Source organism: Leptidea sinapis, chromosome 1, assembly GCF_905404315.1.
Source record: "Leptidea sinapis chromosome 1, ilLepSina1.1, whole genome shotgun sequence".
NCBI classification, from domain to species: Eukaryota; Metazoa; Arthropoda; class Insecta; order Lepidoptera; family Pieridae; genus Leptidea; species Leptidea sinapis.
In genome coordinates this window covers 12855746-12877352 of record NC_066265.1, presented here as the reverse complement: position 1 = coordinate 12877352, position 21607 = coordinate 12855746, and the positions used below count along the sequence as shown (strand labels likewise).

The 21607-nt window shown below is 35.7% G+C and overlaps 1 protein-coding gene and 1 long non-coding RNA gene across 2 annotated transcripts in view; both read right to left on the bottom strand.

The window, feature by feature from the left end:
* Positions 1-996: 996 nt before the first annotated feature.
* LOC126966804 (5'-AMP-activated protein kinase catalytic subunit alpha-2) lies at positions 997-20996 on the bottom strand. The gene is made up of 7 exons (XM_050811063.1): positions 20455-20996; positions 17132-17437; positions 14173-14472; positions 12394-12589; positions 7743-7866; positions 6930-7049; positions 997-4705 (listed from the first exon to the last, which is right to left on the bottom strand). Exons 1-7 carry the CDS (start codon positions 20704-20706, stop codon positions 4426-4428), a joined length of 1578 nt encoding a protein of 525 aa, XP_050667020.1. The 5' UTR covers positions 20707-20996; the 3' UTR covers positions 997-4425.
* Positions 997-21607, bottom strand: part of LOC126967598 (uncharacterized) — a 31862-nt gene continuing 11251 nt past the window's right edge. The window contains exon 2 of the long non-coding RNA XR_007730039.1: positions 997-4219. This is a non-coding gene — a long non-coding RNA (uncharacterized LOC126967598). The remainder of the gene's footprint in view (positions 4220-21607) is intronic.

Sequence of the window (21607 nt, the reverse complement as noted above, 5' to 3'; positions counted from 1 at the left end):
TTAAATTTATGTAATATTCTCTTGACAATAATCCCTAATTTTTATAGACCAATTTTTCGGTTTATTTATAAATATTTTCGGTAAACTTACTAGTTGACATGGTTCATGATCCGATAGAAAAAGTTTAATTACTTTGCCTTCTTCTGTAGGAATATTTGTCGCTATTATATCTAGGCATGCTTGTTGTCGAGTTGGTTCCGTTATATTTATATTAATATTGAAATTACTTAGTAGATTTTGAAATAATTTTGATATCTGATTTTCTTATAATATATCAATGTTAAAGTCTCCGGCTAATATTATATTTTTATTATTATTTATGGATAATTTATAGAGAAAAAGTTCTAATTTTTCAAAAAATAAAGTAATATTTGAGTTTGGTGTCCTGTATATACAAACAATGTAGCAATTTATCGCTCTTACTTCAACAGCACAACATTCAAATATTTTTTCTGTTGAGTATTCAGTACACTGATCTTTAATGTTATAATCTAGAGATTTCTCCAATAAAATACAACTACCGCCTCGTCTTTCATTCAATCTACAAAACGTCGAAACGACATTATAATTTTGCAGTATGAGATTAGTAGATATCTAAAGAGTATCAATGCAAATGGTGTCGAATTAAACCACCATATTAGAACCCGACAGTAATATTATACTTCTCAAACTCGTGTTTTAAATAAATAGATTATGCTCACATACACTATCCAATTTAACACTATTAAAGAAGTTGGAAGCTAGGGATAGAATTTGTTAGTCGTTTACTTCACCCAATAACTCTAGTGTTTTTATATTATTTAAATCCAAATTAGCCAGCACGCTAAAATTGTAATTTTATTTCCACCACTTGTTTTAGCTGAGAATCCTACAAAAACCCAGCTGGTTCCGTTGGTTGATTCTCATCGAATTCATTACAAATTGTCTTTATGCTAGTCCGTACTTCCAATCATTCACTAATTACCAAACGTAAAAGAAAATATGAAAAAAACAGAGTTGGTTTAAAACTTTTTTTATTAAACACTAAATATACAAGGCCACAATGAATATTATCTTTAATAATTTACATTAATATTATCGGAGAATACCTATTTTCTGACTAAAACAGTAAAGTAGCCGTCACGGATATTGAGCGTTGTCGTTGAAAGAGCAGAAATGAGGTTGCAAGGGACTGGCACAAATAGCACACACACTGTTTGTCGCAGTATATGACCATTATATTATATATTCGCATCACTTTCACATACCGCTCAAGATCCGTGCCCATAAGATCCAAAACATCAGCCGTACTAGCTTACAAAGCTTTACAATATTATATTGACAAATACAATCAAGCCGATATACGGCCGTTTTCAATAACCTATCTACCCTTAGTTTAACTAACGGATAGATTGCTGTCACCGTTTAATGAAAAGATCTTATATATCCATAGTTATAGTCCAATGCTATCTGTCAATAGGTTATTGATATGTAAGTAAGCGTAAAAGGATAGATTTGTCTACGTCTAGTAAGTTAAACTAAGGATAGATAGGTTATGGAAAACGGCCGTAAGTCATTCAAAATAATATGTTTGAAAAATTATACAGTAGGTAATTATAAAATATAAATATCACTTTTATAGTTACGATAAAAATTAATAATATAGATATGTATATGAAAACAAAAACAATTAGTAAATAGACAAATCTTCTATGAAAAAGTTTTCAATATTCCATATATATTAATGGAAAAACTAATCGTCCTGCTAACAAAGCGAGTAACGAAATATGTTATTCTACTTGCAATAAGTACTATGTAATTTTGAAAAAATGAGAAAGTCTAATTTTGGTAAGTTTTTAATATTATTTACTACTCTACGCTTTCTCTTACTTTCCATCACGAAACCCTTTCCGATCTCGCATTACTGTAAAGTAATCCTTAAATGGTGCAATACATGCTTCGAAGTTACCAATCTTTTAATATCTTCTTTCAAGGAAAAAAAAATGGCATAGGTACATGTCAGATGTGAAACTCCTTTGGCAAACGAATTTATTAAACTCTCCTTTATATCTAACTAATCTCTTCTCCTGCACGATACAACGTACAAATAGTAGGGAAGTTGGACAAAAACGTCCCACATTTTCGTGTCACTTTATTGCATTTCATCCATAAAAATTTTACCCTCAACCTTAACTTCAAATAATAACGAGCAAAATACTCAATGGTAATGGTAAGTGATACGCTTTACCCATTACAATGCAGTTCAGTATTCAGTATCCGTCCGGTATACGTCTATATAGATTGAGACAGCTGTGAAAACGTCGAAAAAAATTAAGGTTGACAGTTAACCTGTATTTTGAACAATACACGCACACTAATAATACAAGGTGACACAAAAATCGCAAGTATAAGACGTTGCTCTTCACGTACACTAAAGTAATAAACCTGGCCTGTTTTAATCGATTGTCTAGCAGCAAGAGGCTCTATCTAGACGTATAAATTATATAAGCTTTGAGACATAATTTGTCAAGTCTCATTGGCCCAGTAGTTTCACTAGCTGCAGGGCCCTTAAAACCGACACACAATAATATTTGCCATTTACTGCTTCACGACAGGCAAAGGCATAAGTGTGTTGTGAGAACTACCTAGATGACATTCTTTTCAAAAAGCCTCCCATTGGTAAATCATTTATTTATCATCACAATAATTTCTGCCACAAAATAGCAATTCCACCATCACACCGCAGTGCGGTTTTCATAGAACTTTCTTCTGCGCCAACCTGTAGAAATTCAAAATCACAGTTTGGCTGTAGAGTGTATCGTGCGGTGTTTTCAGCCTGAAAAAGGCCCGTTCACCCAACGAAAAAGTAAGGATCCAGTAATTCCTCCGGTGTTACAATGTTGCAGTGCTACAAAAAATACTTTACCAGTGGGAGGCTCCTTCGCACAGGATGCCGGTTACCACACCGGCGCCTATTTCTGCCGTGAAGCAATAATACTGTCTATGTGGTGAAGAGTCCTCAGCACTTCGCTTGGGGATGTGGAATTTATTGGCAGCTATAATTGCAGCTTCTGCACCTTGAGCAAGTTTTTGTTTGATATCAGTAACATCATCAGTGGAAGGCTTCTTTGCACAGGATGCCAGCTAGATTATGGGCACCACAACGGAGCCTATTTCTGCCGTGAAGCAGTAATGTGTAAGCGTTAATTTTCCGGTCTGAAGGGCGTCATAGCTAGTAAAATTACTGGGAAAATGAGACTTAACATCTTGCGGCTCAAGGTGACGAACGCAATTGTAGTGCCGCTCAGAATTATTGGTTTTTCAAGAATCCTGGGCGGCACTGTATTGTAATTGGCAATCCGTATCAGTTACCATCAGCTGAAAGTCTTGATCGTCTCGTCCCTTATTTGCATAAAAAAAATGTCGTAGCATCCTGGAAAAACTGCTTAGCGAAAATTCATTCTGCAGTTTGGTTCTGACCCGTGGTTTGTCTCAAGCGAAGATGGATTTCATGGAGGCAGGAATCAGCTCTTTGGAAGAGCTGATAAAACCCCGATACTCCCCGAAATAACTGAGATAGCAAACATACAGTGCATCAAAATTTCAACGCATTTTTCGTGTTTCTAGCAACATGCATTTCTATATTGATAACTGTGGTATCAATATTATGTATATATATTTTGTCTACATCCATGCATTAAATCCTCTATTAAAGATTCTAAAACAGTGAGCTTATTGCCAACATTAAAACACCCAATGTACTAATAAACATTACATCATCCAAACGAGTGTTGTAATGAAATTCAGTACAACATTACAACACTCGTTTGGATGATACTAGGACTGGCGTTTTTAATGCTAGCAATAGGCTAACTGTTTCAGAATCTTTTATATTATGGGTGTAGATAAAGTCTTGTATGCAACTGTTGATAATTAAGTATTAAAACACTCGTGTGATACTAATATCGTGTGTATAAACCCACATACGTGTTTTAATACCCCTTATTATTATCACAATATGACGTCGTTAAATTTTATGGAGTATACTAGTACATACACTTAGTATATACAATATAAAGAATACTATTCTATTACGTTTCATACAAAAATGGCTCCAGATCTTTGTAAGGTATTTGTAGTAGACGAGCCCCGATGTTAATTGGGGAGTAAAAGCATTGAAGATTAATTTATGAAGAAGACTAGATGATGTTTAATAGAAACAACGTGATATGGTTTATCCCTTTGAAGGGCTGGTGAAAACGGGCAAATAAAAAGATATCGCGGTGTGAGAAAAATTCCAGATCGAAGCTGTTATTTTGGTATATCACACGGACTTAAAGTTTATTTAGGTTTATAGGTAAATAACCGTTTTTGGAAATACTGTACAATGACTTGGTCCAAGGTGAAACTGTTGTTTCAGCTGCAGGGAGGTGGACCTTTCCGCGTTTACCGCGCTAGCTGGATGATTAGTGCCGCACACATCTCAAAGAACTCCATGGTGTGGTGACTGCAGGGCTGCGGCGCCGCGCTGGGGTTCACCGGGGGCTGTGGCGCCGCACTTTGATTCACCGGGGTCTGCGCGAGGGGCGAAGCGCCCTCGTCATCGCTCTCCTCTTTCTCCCCCGAAAGTGACTTAAAGTCCAGCAAATAAGACTTGTAATCCACTTGGTAGAGCTGGAGGGACATCTTTACATGCTTCTGTGTCATCTTGCTCAGGGTGCGAACTCTGAAACATGGACGTCGATTTATTATTAATATTATTACCCGCTCATGATGCAATCTTAATATTATGTCTTATCTTATTATATTATATAAAATACTAATGTTAGTACGTATGTCCACGGTTTTCTCTATCATCCGCAACTTCGATCAAATTCCCGATGGGATGGCAAATACGAGGGGTATTTGCCTCTGGTGTGCATAAGGGAGTTTGGTCGGGATGGATGGAAGTGGGTGGTTGTGGGTGGCAAAAATGTGAAATTATATACATCTGTACTTCTCTAACTAATGTAAACTTCTGTGAAATTCTGAAAATCTCGGGAATGATCTAGAAATTCTAAACAATTTTTTATTTTAAAGTGATTTCTCTCACTTCTGATTAATCTCATAGAACCAGTGCGAGGGTTCGGCGCCTTTTTCTACCACCGAGCCCTATTTGTGTTTCGGCTCGAAGGGCACATAGAAGGGCAAGAGATACCTAGTGACATATATTGAAGGATTGGCGAATGGACTAAGGTTAACTGACATAGATACGGCGAGATTAGTATACTTTAGTTATTTTCATAGTATTATGTCCTATGCTATATTGTTATGGGGCAGTGCGGCCGATATTAATACTATCTTTGTGCTGCAGAAGAGGGCTATTCGCGCGATTTATAACCTAGGTCCTAAAGAATCATTAAGAAAAATTTAAAGAAATAAACATTTTGACTGTTGCTTCTAAATACATTTTTGAAAATGTTTTGTATGTTCATAAGCACATTGAGGAATTTTCTAGAAACTGTGACATTCATAATGTTAACACGAGGAACAAACATAAACTTGCTATGCCTACTACTCGGTTGGGTTGAGTAAGTAAGTCTTTTGTTGGGCGATGTATATGCTTCTACAATAGGATCCCAGAAAATGTACAAAACAAATGTGTTACTAAATTTAAAAGAATTGTTAAAAAACGTTTGTGTGGGAAAGGTTATTATAGCATAAACGATTTTCTTAATGACACCACGGACTGGGAATACCGTATACCGTCAGGCTCTTTAATTATAAATGTTTATTGTACGATATCACATTGTAATCCATATTTTAAATTTACAAAAAAAGCCCGCTGAGTTTCTTGCGCCCATTCTTCTCAGGTCTGAGGCAGTCTCTTTTGAATGGGTGGTAGATTTTGACGTTCAATAAGTGATTTTAAATAAGTGATTTTAAATCCTATTTTGAATAAAAATATTTGAATTACTGGCCTAATAAGAATTAATATCTTACGACTTTAAGGACGTAATAGCAGCGCTGTATTGGGTACTCCCAATATTACGGACTTCTATGTTGACAACACCAGTAGGTCTTGTTACGATAGAAGTATTACCTTAATAAAAGGACGGAGCGAATCAAAAATTTCATACATACTAGCAGGGCCGCATTTAGGGGAGGAAAATCAGGGCTACAGTCCTGGGGCCTCCACAAACGAGGGCCCCCACAATAGAGACAATATTCAAATTTAGATAATTCTCGTTTCCTATTATATTTATATGTTTGTTAAATAATAAAAGAATCTATAATTGATTTCACAACTAAATATTTATTGAAAAACTCAACTGAAAATATTGTACATTTTATTTGGAAAATAATTTGGGGCCAGGAGGTATTCACAACTTTATTGTCCTAAAGCCTCCAGACTTCTTAATCCGGCATTGCATACAAGTGTTGAATATTGTTTTTGTAATGTATACTTTCTTTGGAGCGCTTAAAAATAACTTATGACTTTATTTTTTACGTATAACAATCCTATGGTATCATCACTATTTAGTAAGTTTTTTACTTTTTTTTATGACAGTAAGGGACAACACTAACAGGCCGTATTGTTAATGGTTATTGATACGCCCATTACAATGCAGTGCCGCTCGGGATTCTTGGTAAACACAATAATTCTGAACGGCACTACAATTGTGCTCGTCACCTTGAGACATAAGATGTTAACTTTCATTTGCCCAGTAATTTCATTAGCTACGGCGCCCTTCAGACCGAAACTCAGTAATGCTTACACATTACTGCTTCACGGCAGAAATAGGAGCCGTTGTAGTTCCCATAATCTAGCCGGGATCATGTGCAAAGGAGCCTCCCATTGGTAACTTCAAGAACAGGAAAAATATAACTTACGCACACAATTATTAACATATGGTTTGGATACAATAATTAATTACTAACCTCATTAACTATATAAACAACATTACTACCTGACATAATAGGGATTGATAACTTTCCACTCAAAGTCCAGAGCTTTCATTGCACGAAACACCTCTAGCATTATATCGTTCGGTTTGCTCTGGGATCTGATGCCGAGGTGCCATTTTGCCCTGAACATAAAGAAAAACATTAACAACTACGCATCAGTCGGGGAAGCAGCGCTATGTAAACGGCTCGATCACTTGGCGTGCGTAGAGACGTCGCTTCAAAGCTGTGGAATGAGCTTCCTTGTGCGGTGTTTCCGAAACGATACGACAGGGATACCTTAAAAAAAAGCGCGTACACCTTCCTTAAACACAACGCTCCTGTGATTCCTCTGGTGTTGCAAGATTACGTGGGAGGCGGTGATCACTTAACACCTTGTGACCCGTACGTGTCCTCCTTTCCCATAAAAAACCAATACGCCGGAACAAACGTAGAAATGCGAGAACCAATCTTATGCGAGACACGCCTTTTACAGTCGCTTTACGAAATTTAAATGAACTTTCGCATAGAATTGACTTGTTTGCTTGCTCACTGAACGAGTTTAAAATTAGAGTAGTTGTTGTATGTTCTATTCTAGTAATAGTAATTAGTATAGTAATAATCTAGTATAGTATAGATTGTAGTATATATAGGTATAGATTGTTAGTAGTATCTCTAAGATTTATATTTATATTAATTTAAATACTTAAATTTAAGTCAAACCTCTATCGCAATAGGTTACTCTGTAAGGATAGGGGCTTTATTGGTTAAATAAATAAATAAAAAAATAAATAGCATCAATCTTTTAAAACCCAGTGTAAGTAATGTTAGTGTCGTACCTTTTGACGGGTGTGCCCTTTTGTTTGTCCTGCGCGGGCTGGGTGGGCGTTGGTTTTTCCCGCAGCGGTGCGATCCGCTCCGGGTGCGGACGATGTGAATCTGCGGACGTGGGCGGCGATGTATCTGAAGTATTATAAAACATTATTTAATACAATTTGCTATATTAAGGCGAAGAGTAAGCAGAAAACACGCAAACATGGTGTTTTTAGACAAGTTTTGTGGTGAAAGTATAGCATTTCGAGGTATGAACACTACTTAATCCTGTTACACATATCCTTAAGTCTTATTTGTGGGTTGCTAATGCTTGCTGTTGGTTATAGTTAACACTGCCGAGCCTTTTTGAACTACCACTTTTCTTTGAAGTTAAACAAGTTTTTTGGCATGGCGTGACGCATTTTTTTTGGTACTTCTCTCAGAAAAGTTATTCTTATAGCTGGTACTTTTTTGTGTAGGTTTATTTATTCAGATTAGTAGTGAATAACGAGGATTGTTTTTTTGTTTTTAAACTGTTTTCCACGCAAGAATTTTGAAAAAATTGGCTTTGTTAAATAGATGGCGGGCCCGCAGCCGTGAACTCATATCGCTCAAGGTCGCTGGCATTTAGTGTCGCCTTAAAGTGAGATGATGACAGACGATAACAAGATTCGGTCGGCTTAGTTGGTAAGAGCACTCGGACGCAACCCGAGAGGCGCGGGTTCGAGTCCCGCATCGTTCATAAACTTCGGGAACTTTGTAGAATTATTTTAGTAGTTAGAACTACAAGACTGTTTATGCTGATAAAGCCAGAATTTGCCGAAATTCACCAAGACAAAAACTGTTATCGCGAGAAATGAATATTCGCGCGAGGACTATTTTGGGTAACACCAAAGTAGCTCTGAAGTTTGGTGCTTACTGTCGATAGAATAGAATAGAAATATATTTATTTATCATATAAAGTGACGATAAGTTATTGTTAGTTTGTTTTATTATATTATACTAGCTGACCCGACCGACGTTGTTCTGTAGATAATAAAAAAAAAATACTTTTTTATAAGAATTTGCCAATAATATTTCAAAACATCATGAATTATTTCGTAAAAAATGCTCCCGGTTGTTATAGTGAAGTTGTTTCACAGCGGAACTGTCAAACCGTGCGTCACTAAAGTCCCTCATAGAAAAAAAGTCCATACAAAACAAATATTGAAAATAAAAATATTTAACTATCCTATCAAGTTGGACCAAACTGCACTCCATGAAGTAATCCCCATTTAAATCCGTACATTAGTTTAGGAGTCCATCGCGGACAAACAACGTGACACGTAATTTATATATATTAAGATAACATAACATACGAGGATTTGAAACAACACTTGGTAAGCATCATGAAGCTAGGTAGGTATATCAGTTCGTAAAGAGGCTTCGACATGGGGAGAAAAACTGAGAAGAAACTCCCAGCGAATCTTTTAATGATTTATTCTCTACTGAAACAAATATATCTCAGGGGATATTGTTATCTATATATATAAAAATGAATTGCTGTTCGTTAGTCTCGCTAAAACTCGAGAACGGCTGGACCGATTTGGCTAATTTTGGTCTTGAATTATTTGTGGAAGTCCAGGTAAGGTTTAAAAGGTGAATAAATATGAAAGTGTTCGGAATTAAATAAAAACAACAATTTTGTTTTTCCTTTGATGTGTCCCCCGTCGTCCGATATTTGTGTTGTATGCAAACCTGATGCACCAAAACATGCAAGGATTATTTGGTAAAGAACTTGAACTGGAGTTATTTATGGATCATAAAGATATACATATTTTATGTTTAACAGAGCACTGGCTCAGAAAATATGAGCTCATCTTTAACTTCAGTGGTTATCAGGTGGCAAGTGCGTTTTGCAGAGAAAAGGCTACACGTGGCGGTTCTCTTATACTTGTAAGTAAATTATTTAAATTCAAAGAACGTGAAGATATCGTAGGCCTCTCTGTTGAACGTACCATTGAAATAGCCTGTGCAGAGCTCGATCGCGCCATTGTTGTTAGTATATACAGACCCCCAGATGCAGTATATGAATTATTTGAAAGTGTATTGGAGGAGGTTTTATCAAAATTATGGAAGTCGAAGAAGTATATCATGATATGTGGTGATTTTAATATTAATTTATTTGAAAAATCCACCACCAGTATTAGATTCAGATCTTTGTTCAAATCATATGATTTAACCAATATTTTCTTAGAGCCTACTAGAGTAACCGGCACCTCCAAAAGCTGTATTGATTTTCAAATTATAAACCCATTTCTCAGGCAATAATAAACCAACTGAGTTCAGACCCCTTTGGCCAGTTAGCCTCTTTTAATATTGTGGTCAATAAATGTTCTAAAATTAATAAGTTTACGTTTGTTCCTGTGAATAATAGGCGGATGTAGAAATATAGAGGTAATGTGTCAGTTAAACTCTCAAATTTGGATTTATTGAAACATAATATTAATCCTAATGAAATGTATGATATGTTATTTAAAATAATTAAAACAGAGTTTGCTTCTATATTTACTTCAAAGATAGTCAAAACAGGTAGTCTCTTGTCATTTAATGATTGGGCAACAGCTAGCATTCATAGGAGCAGACAAAGGCTATATGAACTATATAGTGAGAGATCATTACATAATCATGATGCATCTTTTCTCGAGTATGTTAAAAAATACTCTAAATTATTTAAAAGTGTTTGTTCTATTGCAAAGTCTATGCATATCAGACAGATAATTAAAAATGCACCGAATAAAATAAAGATGACTTGGAATGTGATTAACTGAGAATCTGGAAGAGTGAAAGACCGCAACATTGAATACAATTTATCAATAAACAATACAATAATTCAATCTCAGCAGGAGGTTGCTTCTGCTTTTGAGAATATTTTTTTTGACATTCCAGTTTCTATCACAAGCACTCTTGTTTCCTCCACCAGTGTTGCTGAGTCACTTCTTCTGGAAAATGTTAAAGAATGCCAACAAACATTCAATTTAAGTTTTGTTAGCCCTGGAGAAATAATTAAAACTTTTAAGTCTCTCGACATAAAAAAAAAACTGCTGATATATGGGGCATTTCTGTTAAAATAATAAGTTCAATAATTGATGTCATAGCACCATATCTTGCAATAGTATTTAATAATTGTATTAATCGTGGCGTGTTTCCTGACCTTCTGAAACATAGTAAAATCACACCAATATTTAAGTCGGGATGCTCTTCTGACCCGAACAACTATCGTTCTGTGTCGGTTTTGCCGACCCTTAGTAAAAATTTTTAAAAAATAATTTTAAGCCAAATGCTTACTTACTTTAACTCTCATAAGTTACTTCATTTGAAACAATTTGGCTTAACTAGGGGACGTTCAACAACGGATGCAGGTGTTGAGCTGATCAAGAATATTTTTGATGCCTGGGAGGAATCGCAGAATGCACTTGGCATCTTCTGTGATTTATCTAAGGCTTTTGATTGTGTTCAACATTCAACGCTGGTCAGGAAGCTATACCACTATAGCATAAAAGGAACTGCGCTCGATCTTCTGACTTCATATTTAAACAATAGAATTCAGAGGGTCGACGTGAATGGCAGGAGATCTCCTGGGACTCGTCTCAGTATGGGGGTACCACAAGGGTTTATTCTTGGACCGTTCCTTTTCCTTATCTATATAAACGATCTTCCTAATCTTATAGAGAAAAACATAAGGTAGTATTGTTTGCGGATGACACTTCACTGATTTTCCAAGTGAAAAGAAACCTAGCTATGTATGACGAAGTGAACGATATTTTATCTGACATCGTGTACTGGTTTAGCGCTAATAACCTATTGTTAAATAGCAAGAAAACTAAATACATTAAATTTACCGTACCAAATGTCAAGAATGTAAATGCAAATGTTTTGTTAAACGGAGAGGTGATAGAACCGGTGGAGCCTGCTATATTTCTTGGCATAACTCTAGATTCCAAATTACAATGGGGCCCCCATATTGAAGGATTGGCGAACAGACTTAGTTCTGCAGCATACGCGGTTAATAAGATTAGACAATTAACTGACATAGATACGGCGCGACTAGTATACTTTAGTTATTTCATGAAAGTAACATTTACAATGTTACTTTGTAAATGTTACTTTCATTGTAAAACATATTTTTGATGGGAAAAAAAAGCCCGCTGAGTATGTTGCGCCCATTCTTCTCAGGCATTCATTTTGGAATGGGTGGTAGATTTTTTGACTTTCAATAAGTGATTTCACATCCTATTTTGAATAAAAATATTTGAATTTGAATATGGACATATTTTCTATGAGAGAATTTATTGACGCACGGTTTGACAGTTCTGCTGTGAAAAAATTTCATTACAACAACAGGGAGCATATTTTACGAAATAATTCTTGATGTTATGATATATTATTGACAAATTAATAAAAAACATTATTTTATTTATTATATACAGAACAACGTCTGTCGGGTCAACGAGTAAAAGATAATATTATCCCCAAGAAACTATTTAGCCTTATCAGGCTACATTACCATGCAGCATCTAGCTTATCATTTCTATTGCAATCTGAATAACCCTATTCCTATTCTTGAGCCTCGAACTTGAGAATCGTCACTACTGACAGTTTCATTTTTAAACGCAACTTTGGCAAAGTGTAACTTACTGGCGACATAGAATTCCTTGATCTCGGCCTTGGCAGCCTCGTCCGCGATCCTCTTGTTGTCGATGATAAGGTGGTACGCGATGGCGAGTTGCTCGTGAGGGTCCCCACTCAGCAGTGCGTTGTGGACCTCGACATCTCGGACACCAAACTTTTCGCAGACTTCAGCTATCGCGTCTGTGTCTATCACCCCACTGTCCTGTAACAAACATTATAAGCCTCGTGTTCATGGTAAACATTTGTTTAGCAACAGTTTTTTTATGACAATAAGGGACTAGACGAGCAGGACGTATAGCTGATGGTAAGTGATGCGCCCAGCCCATTAAAATGCAGTGCCGTTTAAGATTCTTGAAAACCGCAAAAATCTTGAGATATAAGATGTTAAGTCTCATTTGCTCAGTAATTTCACTAGCTACGGCGCCCTTCAGACCGAACCACAATAATGTTTACACATAACTGCTTCATTTTCATTGCTCGACGAAAGAAATAGGAGCCGTTGTGGTACACATAATCTAGGCGGCATCCTGTGCAAGAGAGCCCACTGGTAAACTGGTACACTTCTCTCCGGCGCGGGATTAACTGTTTCGCGCCGGAGTAGAAGTCGGCGAATATGATTTCGGTATTTATTTTTTCACATGACTACTCGATGGTCTGTCCCGTTTTTTGGTTGGCATTTCTTTATTTAAATAAATATTTATATTAAATTATTTTTTAAAGAACTAGACAACTATAGCGTCGTCAGAAGAAGTAAGAGTTACGCGATAGAAAGAGCGGCAACTTCAAGGTAAATTATGAGGTTTTGTGGCCGGGTTTGGCGCCAAAACAGCCCAGAAGCGAAAACTCACTCAACCTTTATTATTTATATATTTTATTACATGTAGTTTGGCAATAAATATTTAATTAGAAAGAGTATTGAAAAGTGACTATTATTAAGGTACCTACTTCCAATATTATAATAGTACCTATTGTCAGCTTGATGTGTTTACAAGCGCTAGCAACGTCATGAACTGTCATAAGACATTGGCCAATTTTGACATTATTTGACATTTTTAAGTTCACGATAGTATATGATTGATTAGATTAGACATCCCAATTAATTATAACATTTATTTAACGACTTACTTTGATAATACTGTTTTATCTTTATACGTAAAAGAGAATGTATGTTTGTATGTTCCATAATAACTCCTAACCTATTTGACCGATCTCAATGAAATCTTTTGTAAGGTTTACATATATGATTTATATGGCAAAACAACGTTTACCAGGTCAGCTAGTATAATTATAATTTTAGAAATAACTATAATATATATATATATCTTTGGTTAAGTTGATTCGTGTAAGTTAGTTGGCACGACAGTAGTGCCAACTAACAGTTGGTAGCATAATGACTGTGACGGTCGTGCCCTATATAAGCCAGAGCACTCAGTTCGAGAGAACATTACATACTGTGAATTGTAAGGAGTAATGCTGCCGAAATTATAATAAATTATTAGTGGAAACTGTAAAATACAGATATTTCAATTTTAAGTGCGTTTAAATTAAAAACCCCTTCTACACTATATAATCTGTATGCGCAGATGAACGGCCCTTTGATTGACTGGCCAAATAGCCTCACTTCATGGTTTAATTACTATCCACCTTATGTCAATCCTATCCTTACTTACTTACGAGATATTTATTGTAACAGATGTAAGCAAGGAAAAAGTGACAAAGTTAATGGAACAGAGTTTCAAATATTTACTCTTAAATATCTCCTAAACCTCAATTCTTAGAACATACCAGTTCTATAGGAGAAGGGAACAGATAATCAGGCAGATCTTTCTGGAACCAATCATGTTTCTTCACATCATCAATGGTAGCCCTCTTCATCGGGTCTACTTGCAGCATGTTACATAGAAGACTCACTACATTCTTGTTCAAGTACTCTGGTATGGGGAATATTCCAGACTTTATCTTCCGGAACAGTGTAGGTACATGTTCATCATCAAAGGGCAATGTACCACAGAGTAATGCATATAAGATGACTCCGCATGACCAGACATCAACTTCTGGTCCAGCATATAGTTTTCCTGATATAACCTAGAAAAAATATATTAATAGTGAATTAGCTAGTATTACCTTTTGGCTTTGCTTGTTAAATTTAAAACAATACTTAAAATTATATTCAAATATGTTAATTCAAAATAGTATTTAAAACATAAACTTAGTATACTAGAGTAATAGATCACTGTGTGAGAGTGGTATAACAATCCTTACACAAAAACCTAGGTGTGAGAAAGAGACCGAATAGATGGACTGTGAAACTGTTTTGACAATTTAGTGTCCATTAGTCTCCCGTCAAATTGGGCCTCATTTTAATCTTAGTGTTTTAATCGTAATTGTTCTGTGTTTTAACGGAATCTAATTACAAAATGTAATGGTGTTGGGTTCTGTGTTAGATTTAGAAAGATATACAGATATAGATCTACAGCAACAATCCAAATAAAGAAACATTTCACAGATAAATACTGATTTTTCTATACTGCTTTCGTGGTGCTTATTTTCATAGAATATATTCTCTCTGTTTTCTAAAGATTATAGTCGGTTTCAGATTCTTAAAAGTTATTGGGTGTATATATACCTATGTATATATACATATTTATTTATTTATTATCGCTTATAAAATGCTTACAGAATACCTTTATTTATTTATGGTGTATGTGGATGATGCAGCTACTGTACTCAATAACTTTTGTATTAATTTACATTTACTTTTTTGACTTACTCATGTAAGGTATTGACTATTTGACGTTTGAGTGTGTCTGTTGCATCATTTTACATTTTACATATTAAATTGTAATTTGAAATGATTTATAAATCGATGTATTTAAATGTAAATCTTGATATAAAATTTAAATCAAGATTTACATTTTCATCCTTTTGCAAATCATTTCAATTACAATATAATATGTAAAGTGATGCAATAAACATACTCAAACGTCGAATAGTCAATGCCTTACATGAGTAAGTTAAAGAAGTAAATATAAATTAATACAAAATAAAAGTTATTGAGGACAGTAGTTTTAAGCAATAATAAGATACAATATGATCACGCTCAAAAATTGTCTACCCATCTGTTAGGCAGAATTTTCTTTCAGCAGTATTTCGACCGCGCTTTGAATACACCGCCACGCAATGACATAGTTTTCAGTGAAGTACTGTCCATATACATATCCAAACTTTAAAAGGATGGAGTTTCGAATATTAGGCAAGTGCCCCTTTAAATTAACTAAATTATGTACCTAAGTTGACATTTTAATAATTTTGGTAAATAATCAAATTTAAATTACTAAAATTCAAATTCAAATATTTTTATTCAAAATAGGATTTAAAATCACTTTTTGAATGTCAAAAACTACCACCCATTTGAAAGAGACTGCCTCAGACCTGAGAAGAATGGGCGCAAGAAACTCAGCGGGCTTTTTATTTTTTTATATAAAATATGGATTACAATGTGATATCGTACAATAAACATTTATAATTAAGGAGCCTGAGGGTGTTCGCTTTATTCCCAGTCCGTGGTGTCATTAAGAAAATCGTTTATGCTATAATAACCTTTCCCACACAAACGTTTTTTAATAATTCTTTTAAATTTCGTAACACATTTGTTTTGTACATTTTCTGGGATTATATTGTAGAAGCATATACATCGCCCAACAAAAGACTTACTAACTTGACCCAACCGAGAAGTAGGCATAACAAGTTTATGTTTGTTCCTCGTGTTAACATTATGAATGTCACAGTTTCTAGAGAATTCCTCAATGTGCTTATGAACATACAGAACATTATCAAAAATGTATTGAGAAGCAACTTTTTCTCTTAATGATTCTCTAGCACCTAGGTTATAAATCGCGCGAATAGCCCTCTTCTGCAGCACAAAGATGGTATTATTATGGGCCGCACTGCCCCATAACAAAATACCATAGGACATAATACTATGAAAATAACTAAAGTATACTAATCTCGCCATATCTATGTCAGTTAACCGTCTAATTTTCTTAACCGCAAACTAAAACAAAATGTTCTTGCCTTCGCGTTCGCGTCCGTCTCGCACGTGATCGTTTACTCATTATTTTGAATATTACTGCCACGAAAGAAGTTAATTTGAATATTTTTTTAAATATTATTTACATAAGTTAATGTATACATGTTTTTTGACGACCTTTTAATAGGTGATTAAAATATAGTAATAAGATACATAATAGCTTTAAGGGTAAATGTATACACTTCTACAATAAAGTCCCAGCCACTGTTCAGGCATTGTCTATAAATAAATTTAAATGTTTTATAAAAAATGGCTCTGTCGTAAATCCTATTACTCCACTGCTGAATATCTAAATGATCGGACAGCCTGGGACTAAATTGTGATTATTTTATAGCAACTGTACAATATTGTATATTTTTATTGAAAAGAGCGCAAAAAAAAAGAATGCTGGGAGAGTTTCTTGCGCCGCTTCTTCTCTCTCAGAGCGCCATTTGTTTCCGAAGCGGTAGTAGTATCTAGTAGTATAAGAAATGACATCAAAAAGAATTCTAAAGGAACCAATTTTGAGAAAATAAATGCCTTTTATGCCTTTTATTGAGAGTCTAGTTGTTTATTGTATGTCAATGTCCATAGAACAAAAAAATATATAATTTGAATTCCAATTTATGAACTATACTTGAAGGTCCTACCATAAAAATTAATTAATAATTTTACCTCAGGAGCAGCATAATTAGGAGATCCGCAGGAAGTTCTCAGGAACTCACCATCCATCATCATATTAGACAACCCAAAGTCAGCAATTTTCACATGCATATTGTGGTCTAACAACAAATTCTCTGGCTTCAAATCTCTATGCACAATCATGTGTCGGTGGCAATAATCAACTCCAGATATGATTTGTTGAAAGAAACGTCGCGCCTCATGCTCTTGAAGTTTTCCCCTTTTAACAATATAATCAAACAGTTCACCACCGGATACATATTCCATTATCATAAATATATCAGTTGGAGTTGAAATAACCTGCAAGAGAAATAATATTTGGAAAATTAAGTCCACCATGGCATTAAAATATAAAAAAGATTTAAGTATTATTACATAATATAATAATAAGTTAGTTGAGTTGCCGGTTCTAACGCGTTTATTCCGGCACTCTTCTTCAAAAGGCGTAGTCTCTGACTCATGGAAGGCAGCCCTTGTCCATCCGATCCAAAAAAGGAGACAGTTCGGATCCGGCAAACTACAGGCCTATTGCTATTAGCTCCCTACTCTCCAAAATCATGGAGAGCGTAATTAACCGCCAGCTCTAGGTATACAGAAGTTATACTAGAAGGTCACCAGTTGATCAACGACCGACAGTACGTCTTGGTCGGTCGGCAGGCGATCTACTGGTATACCTAAAACATAGATGGGCGGCGGCTATCGAGAGGAAGGGGGAAAGCCTGGCAGTTAGCCTGGATATAGCGAAGGCCTTTGATCGTGTATGGCACAAGGCGCTCCTCTCAAATTTTCATAATTTGGGCTTCCCGAGAGCTTATGCAAATGGACCTCCAGCTTTCTCACTGGGCGCAGCATACAGGCCGTTGTCGACGGTTATTACTCGAAACCGAAGCCTGTGAACGCTGGAGTGCCCCAAAGCTGTGTGCTATCTCCCACTCTGTTTCTTCTGTATATCAATGACATGTTGGACATCTTCAACATACGTTGCTGATGATGCAGGCGACAGCACTGGTGATGCCGTACCACGGGCCATGCAGGTCTCTCTCGGGTAATCATTGACCAGTACCGGGAGAAAATTGTATCTTCCATCGAGTTCTCTCTTGCGAAGGTCGGGGAAAGGGGTAAATTGAACCTTGTCATCACCGCTCCTCGCCAACACTTCCCTTAAAGCCTCGCCTAGTATTGGAATACTGGGTCTCGAAATCTCGAGCGATTGCCAATTCCATGGCCATCTGGAGGGCAAAGCCAAATCATCGAAGAAGCTGGGCGTCATTAATAGAGCACGGCAATACTTCAAGCCGGCCCACATTCTAGCGCTCTACAAAGCGCAGGTCCGGCCACACTTGGAAAATTGCTGTCATCTCTGGTCTGGCGCACCCCAGTTTCAACTCGACCCATTTGACCGCGTGCAACGCAGAGCAGCTCGAATTGTCGGGGACCCAGTGGTCTGTGAACGGCTGGATCACTTGGCGTTGCGTAGAGACGTCGCTTCGTTGTGTGTCTTCTACCGCATTTATCACAGTGTTCCGAAGAGCTATTTCCCTGATTCCTGCCACCGAAAGCTGTGGAATGAACTTCGTTTTGCGGTGTTACCTTAAAAAATCGCGTTAGGTGTACGCCTTAAAGGCCGGCAACGCTCCTGTGATTCCTCTGGTGTTGCAAGAGAATGTGGGTGGCGTTGATCACGTAACACCAGGTGACCCATACACTTGTTTGTCCTCCTTTTCCATAAAAAAAGTTAAATATCCCAGGAAGGTAGGGACAGATTACGAACTTCCATTGGCTTACATTTGCATAAACCCATTCACATAACCTCTCTTTTTCTGAGTGTATTTCCCAATTTTATTGTGGAATGTATGCCTAGGTCATGTGTCGTGACTTTTCCATTAAAATTTGATATATTGTTTATTACTCTACAAAAAGGAAATACGTTTGGAATAAATGTACATATTATATTTCAAGGTCAAGAACGAATACTCAAGTCATGACACAAAAAAAAATTGCAAAGGCCATCATTATTAAACAACTGTCAGTATAATTGTCAAATTTGTCAACAATATTGTAACAAGTGTAATCAATGTCCAGTCTAATATTAGTTTTTTATAGATGTAATAATTAAACAACAGTGAATTGAATGCTCATATTAATTGAGAAAGTCTGCAGTGTGTTAGTTTGTAATTATCTACAAAAAAAATATTACGGCATGATAACCCTTTCAACCAATATCCCTGCCAAATACCCTATTGCCAATTGCTCAAGAATCAGTATTTTGATAATAGGCGAGGCTTTAAGGGAAGTGTTGTTGAAGAGATGTGTGAAGTGATACTACTGATACAGTTTTTTTTTGTAATTGCTCAAACTTCAGTCTTCTGGGAGTTAAATTGGACAAGGATAATTTGTTTGGCGACCTTCTCAAGAGTGGATTTGATAGACACAAGTTACTTTGGGCCATCAATTTCCCGAGAGAGACCTGCATGACCCAATGGCATCAGCAGCAACAGTACTGGTGATGACATTGGGTCATGGGCCAAACGACAGTGTTTGGATAGCAATGCATGTTTCAGGCGTCCAACACGTCAACGCGTCCACAGCCTTGGGGACCTCCAGCTTCCACAAGCTTCCGGTTCGAGCAATAACCATCGACAATGTTATTATGTTAACATTTAAGTCCATACATCTCACACCATTTAGATATATGATTTAAATCCACATTAAGTAAACCTATTGTTGATTCCAGATTCTCAAGAGATCAGTGGGCATAAATCTGTAAACATACAAATGGTAGAGAGAAGGAGAGGACAATAATTGTGAGACTTTTCACCGGAAAAGCCTCTCCTAAACACAACACAAAAATACAACAATTTTCAGACAGCTTAATGGATCATTGTTGAAAGACAGATTGCCAAGACGCAGAATACAAAGAGAAATAGAAAAAGGAGAGGACACCACATGCCACCTTGAGGCACACCAACTGTGATGTTGCAAAAAGTAGAGTATTTGTCATAAACACACTGACGATATTCAGTCATGTAACTATGAGGCTATACAATAACTGATGGAGATATGTTCATAAAACTCAGCACTCCGAATAGAACAATGAAGTCAATAGAATTAAAGTCATTACTATAATCTAGTTACTAGTAACATCAGGACTGTAACATTCTTAATTTTAATTTAAATATATTTAATTATACCATAATTAGTGATTTTAACAAGTGCTGTTATAGTGCTATGACCCGGTCAATAGTAACTGGATGCTATAATACTATGCAATTTAAGAATTATGGTTACTCTTGTAACAAAAATAGAGGTTCACTAACCTGATACAACTTGATAATATGTGGATGTCTAAATAGCTTGAGATTTTGTATTTCTCTACGTATTTTCCCAACAACATCGAGAGACTTGATCTTTTGCCTGTTCAAGATCTTCACAGCTACTTTATGCTTTGTCAGTTGATGTTCACCTATCTTCACTTTGCCAAATGTCCCAACACCTAGAGTTGCTCCCAAATTGTAATGTCCTATTTTAACAATAGGTTGAACTCCACTAGCCACTGCTTTTTCAGACATGATTATTGCTAAATTATTAGTGATTGAATTTATTATTTTAATATTTTCATTATTTTTTTCAACAAACACCTTATGTAAGATTTTATTGTTATTGATATAATAATGATTAAAAATGTACTATTTGGACCTTGTTAAATAAGTGATCTTAACTACAGTTAATAATATTTAAGGTCAATTCAGATAAAAAGCATATCAAGACGAAAATAAAATTATAAACTATTATGTTTGGAAATAAAAGTACAAACTTCAAAATAAAATCGTTTTACGATTATTGAAGTATTTACTTATGACTAATTAATCAGCTGAGTGCTGACAACTGACAGACTGATCACTCATAAATGCTTGAGCCTTGGAGCAATTTTTGTAATATCGCTCCGAGTCCGAGCATGATGAATGCGATTGATTTTTGATCATAGACGAATCATAATTATTATATTTAACATGACGGATTATATACCTATATTATTATAATTATTTATTGAAGTGAGTGAATTATTTAGTGAATGACACAAGAAGCATTGATTAATACATCTATACAAAAGGCAAAAGTGTGCTTAAAGACAATGTAAGCACACTTTTCTCCTTAGTCGTGTGTCAGCTGTGTATCAATCAACAAGCCTATGTGTGCTATCAAAAAGTGCTATAATACATTAACGACTAAAAAAAGATGGTGTGAGGTATCATCGGTAAGGTTTTTATATAAATAAGATTGATGTGCAAAATGCAGAAGTAATTTAATAAAACGAATATTTTTTCAATAAATATGGTACTATATTATTGACAAGTCCCCAGACAAAAAACGCTTAACAGAATGGGAAAATCGGGTTCTAAATTCAATATACGCAGCTGAAACTGAAATAGTGTTTACATTGTTGCGTATTGACCGATAATATTTTAAACA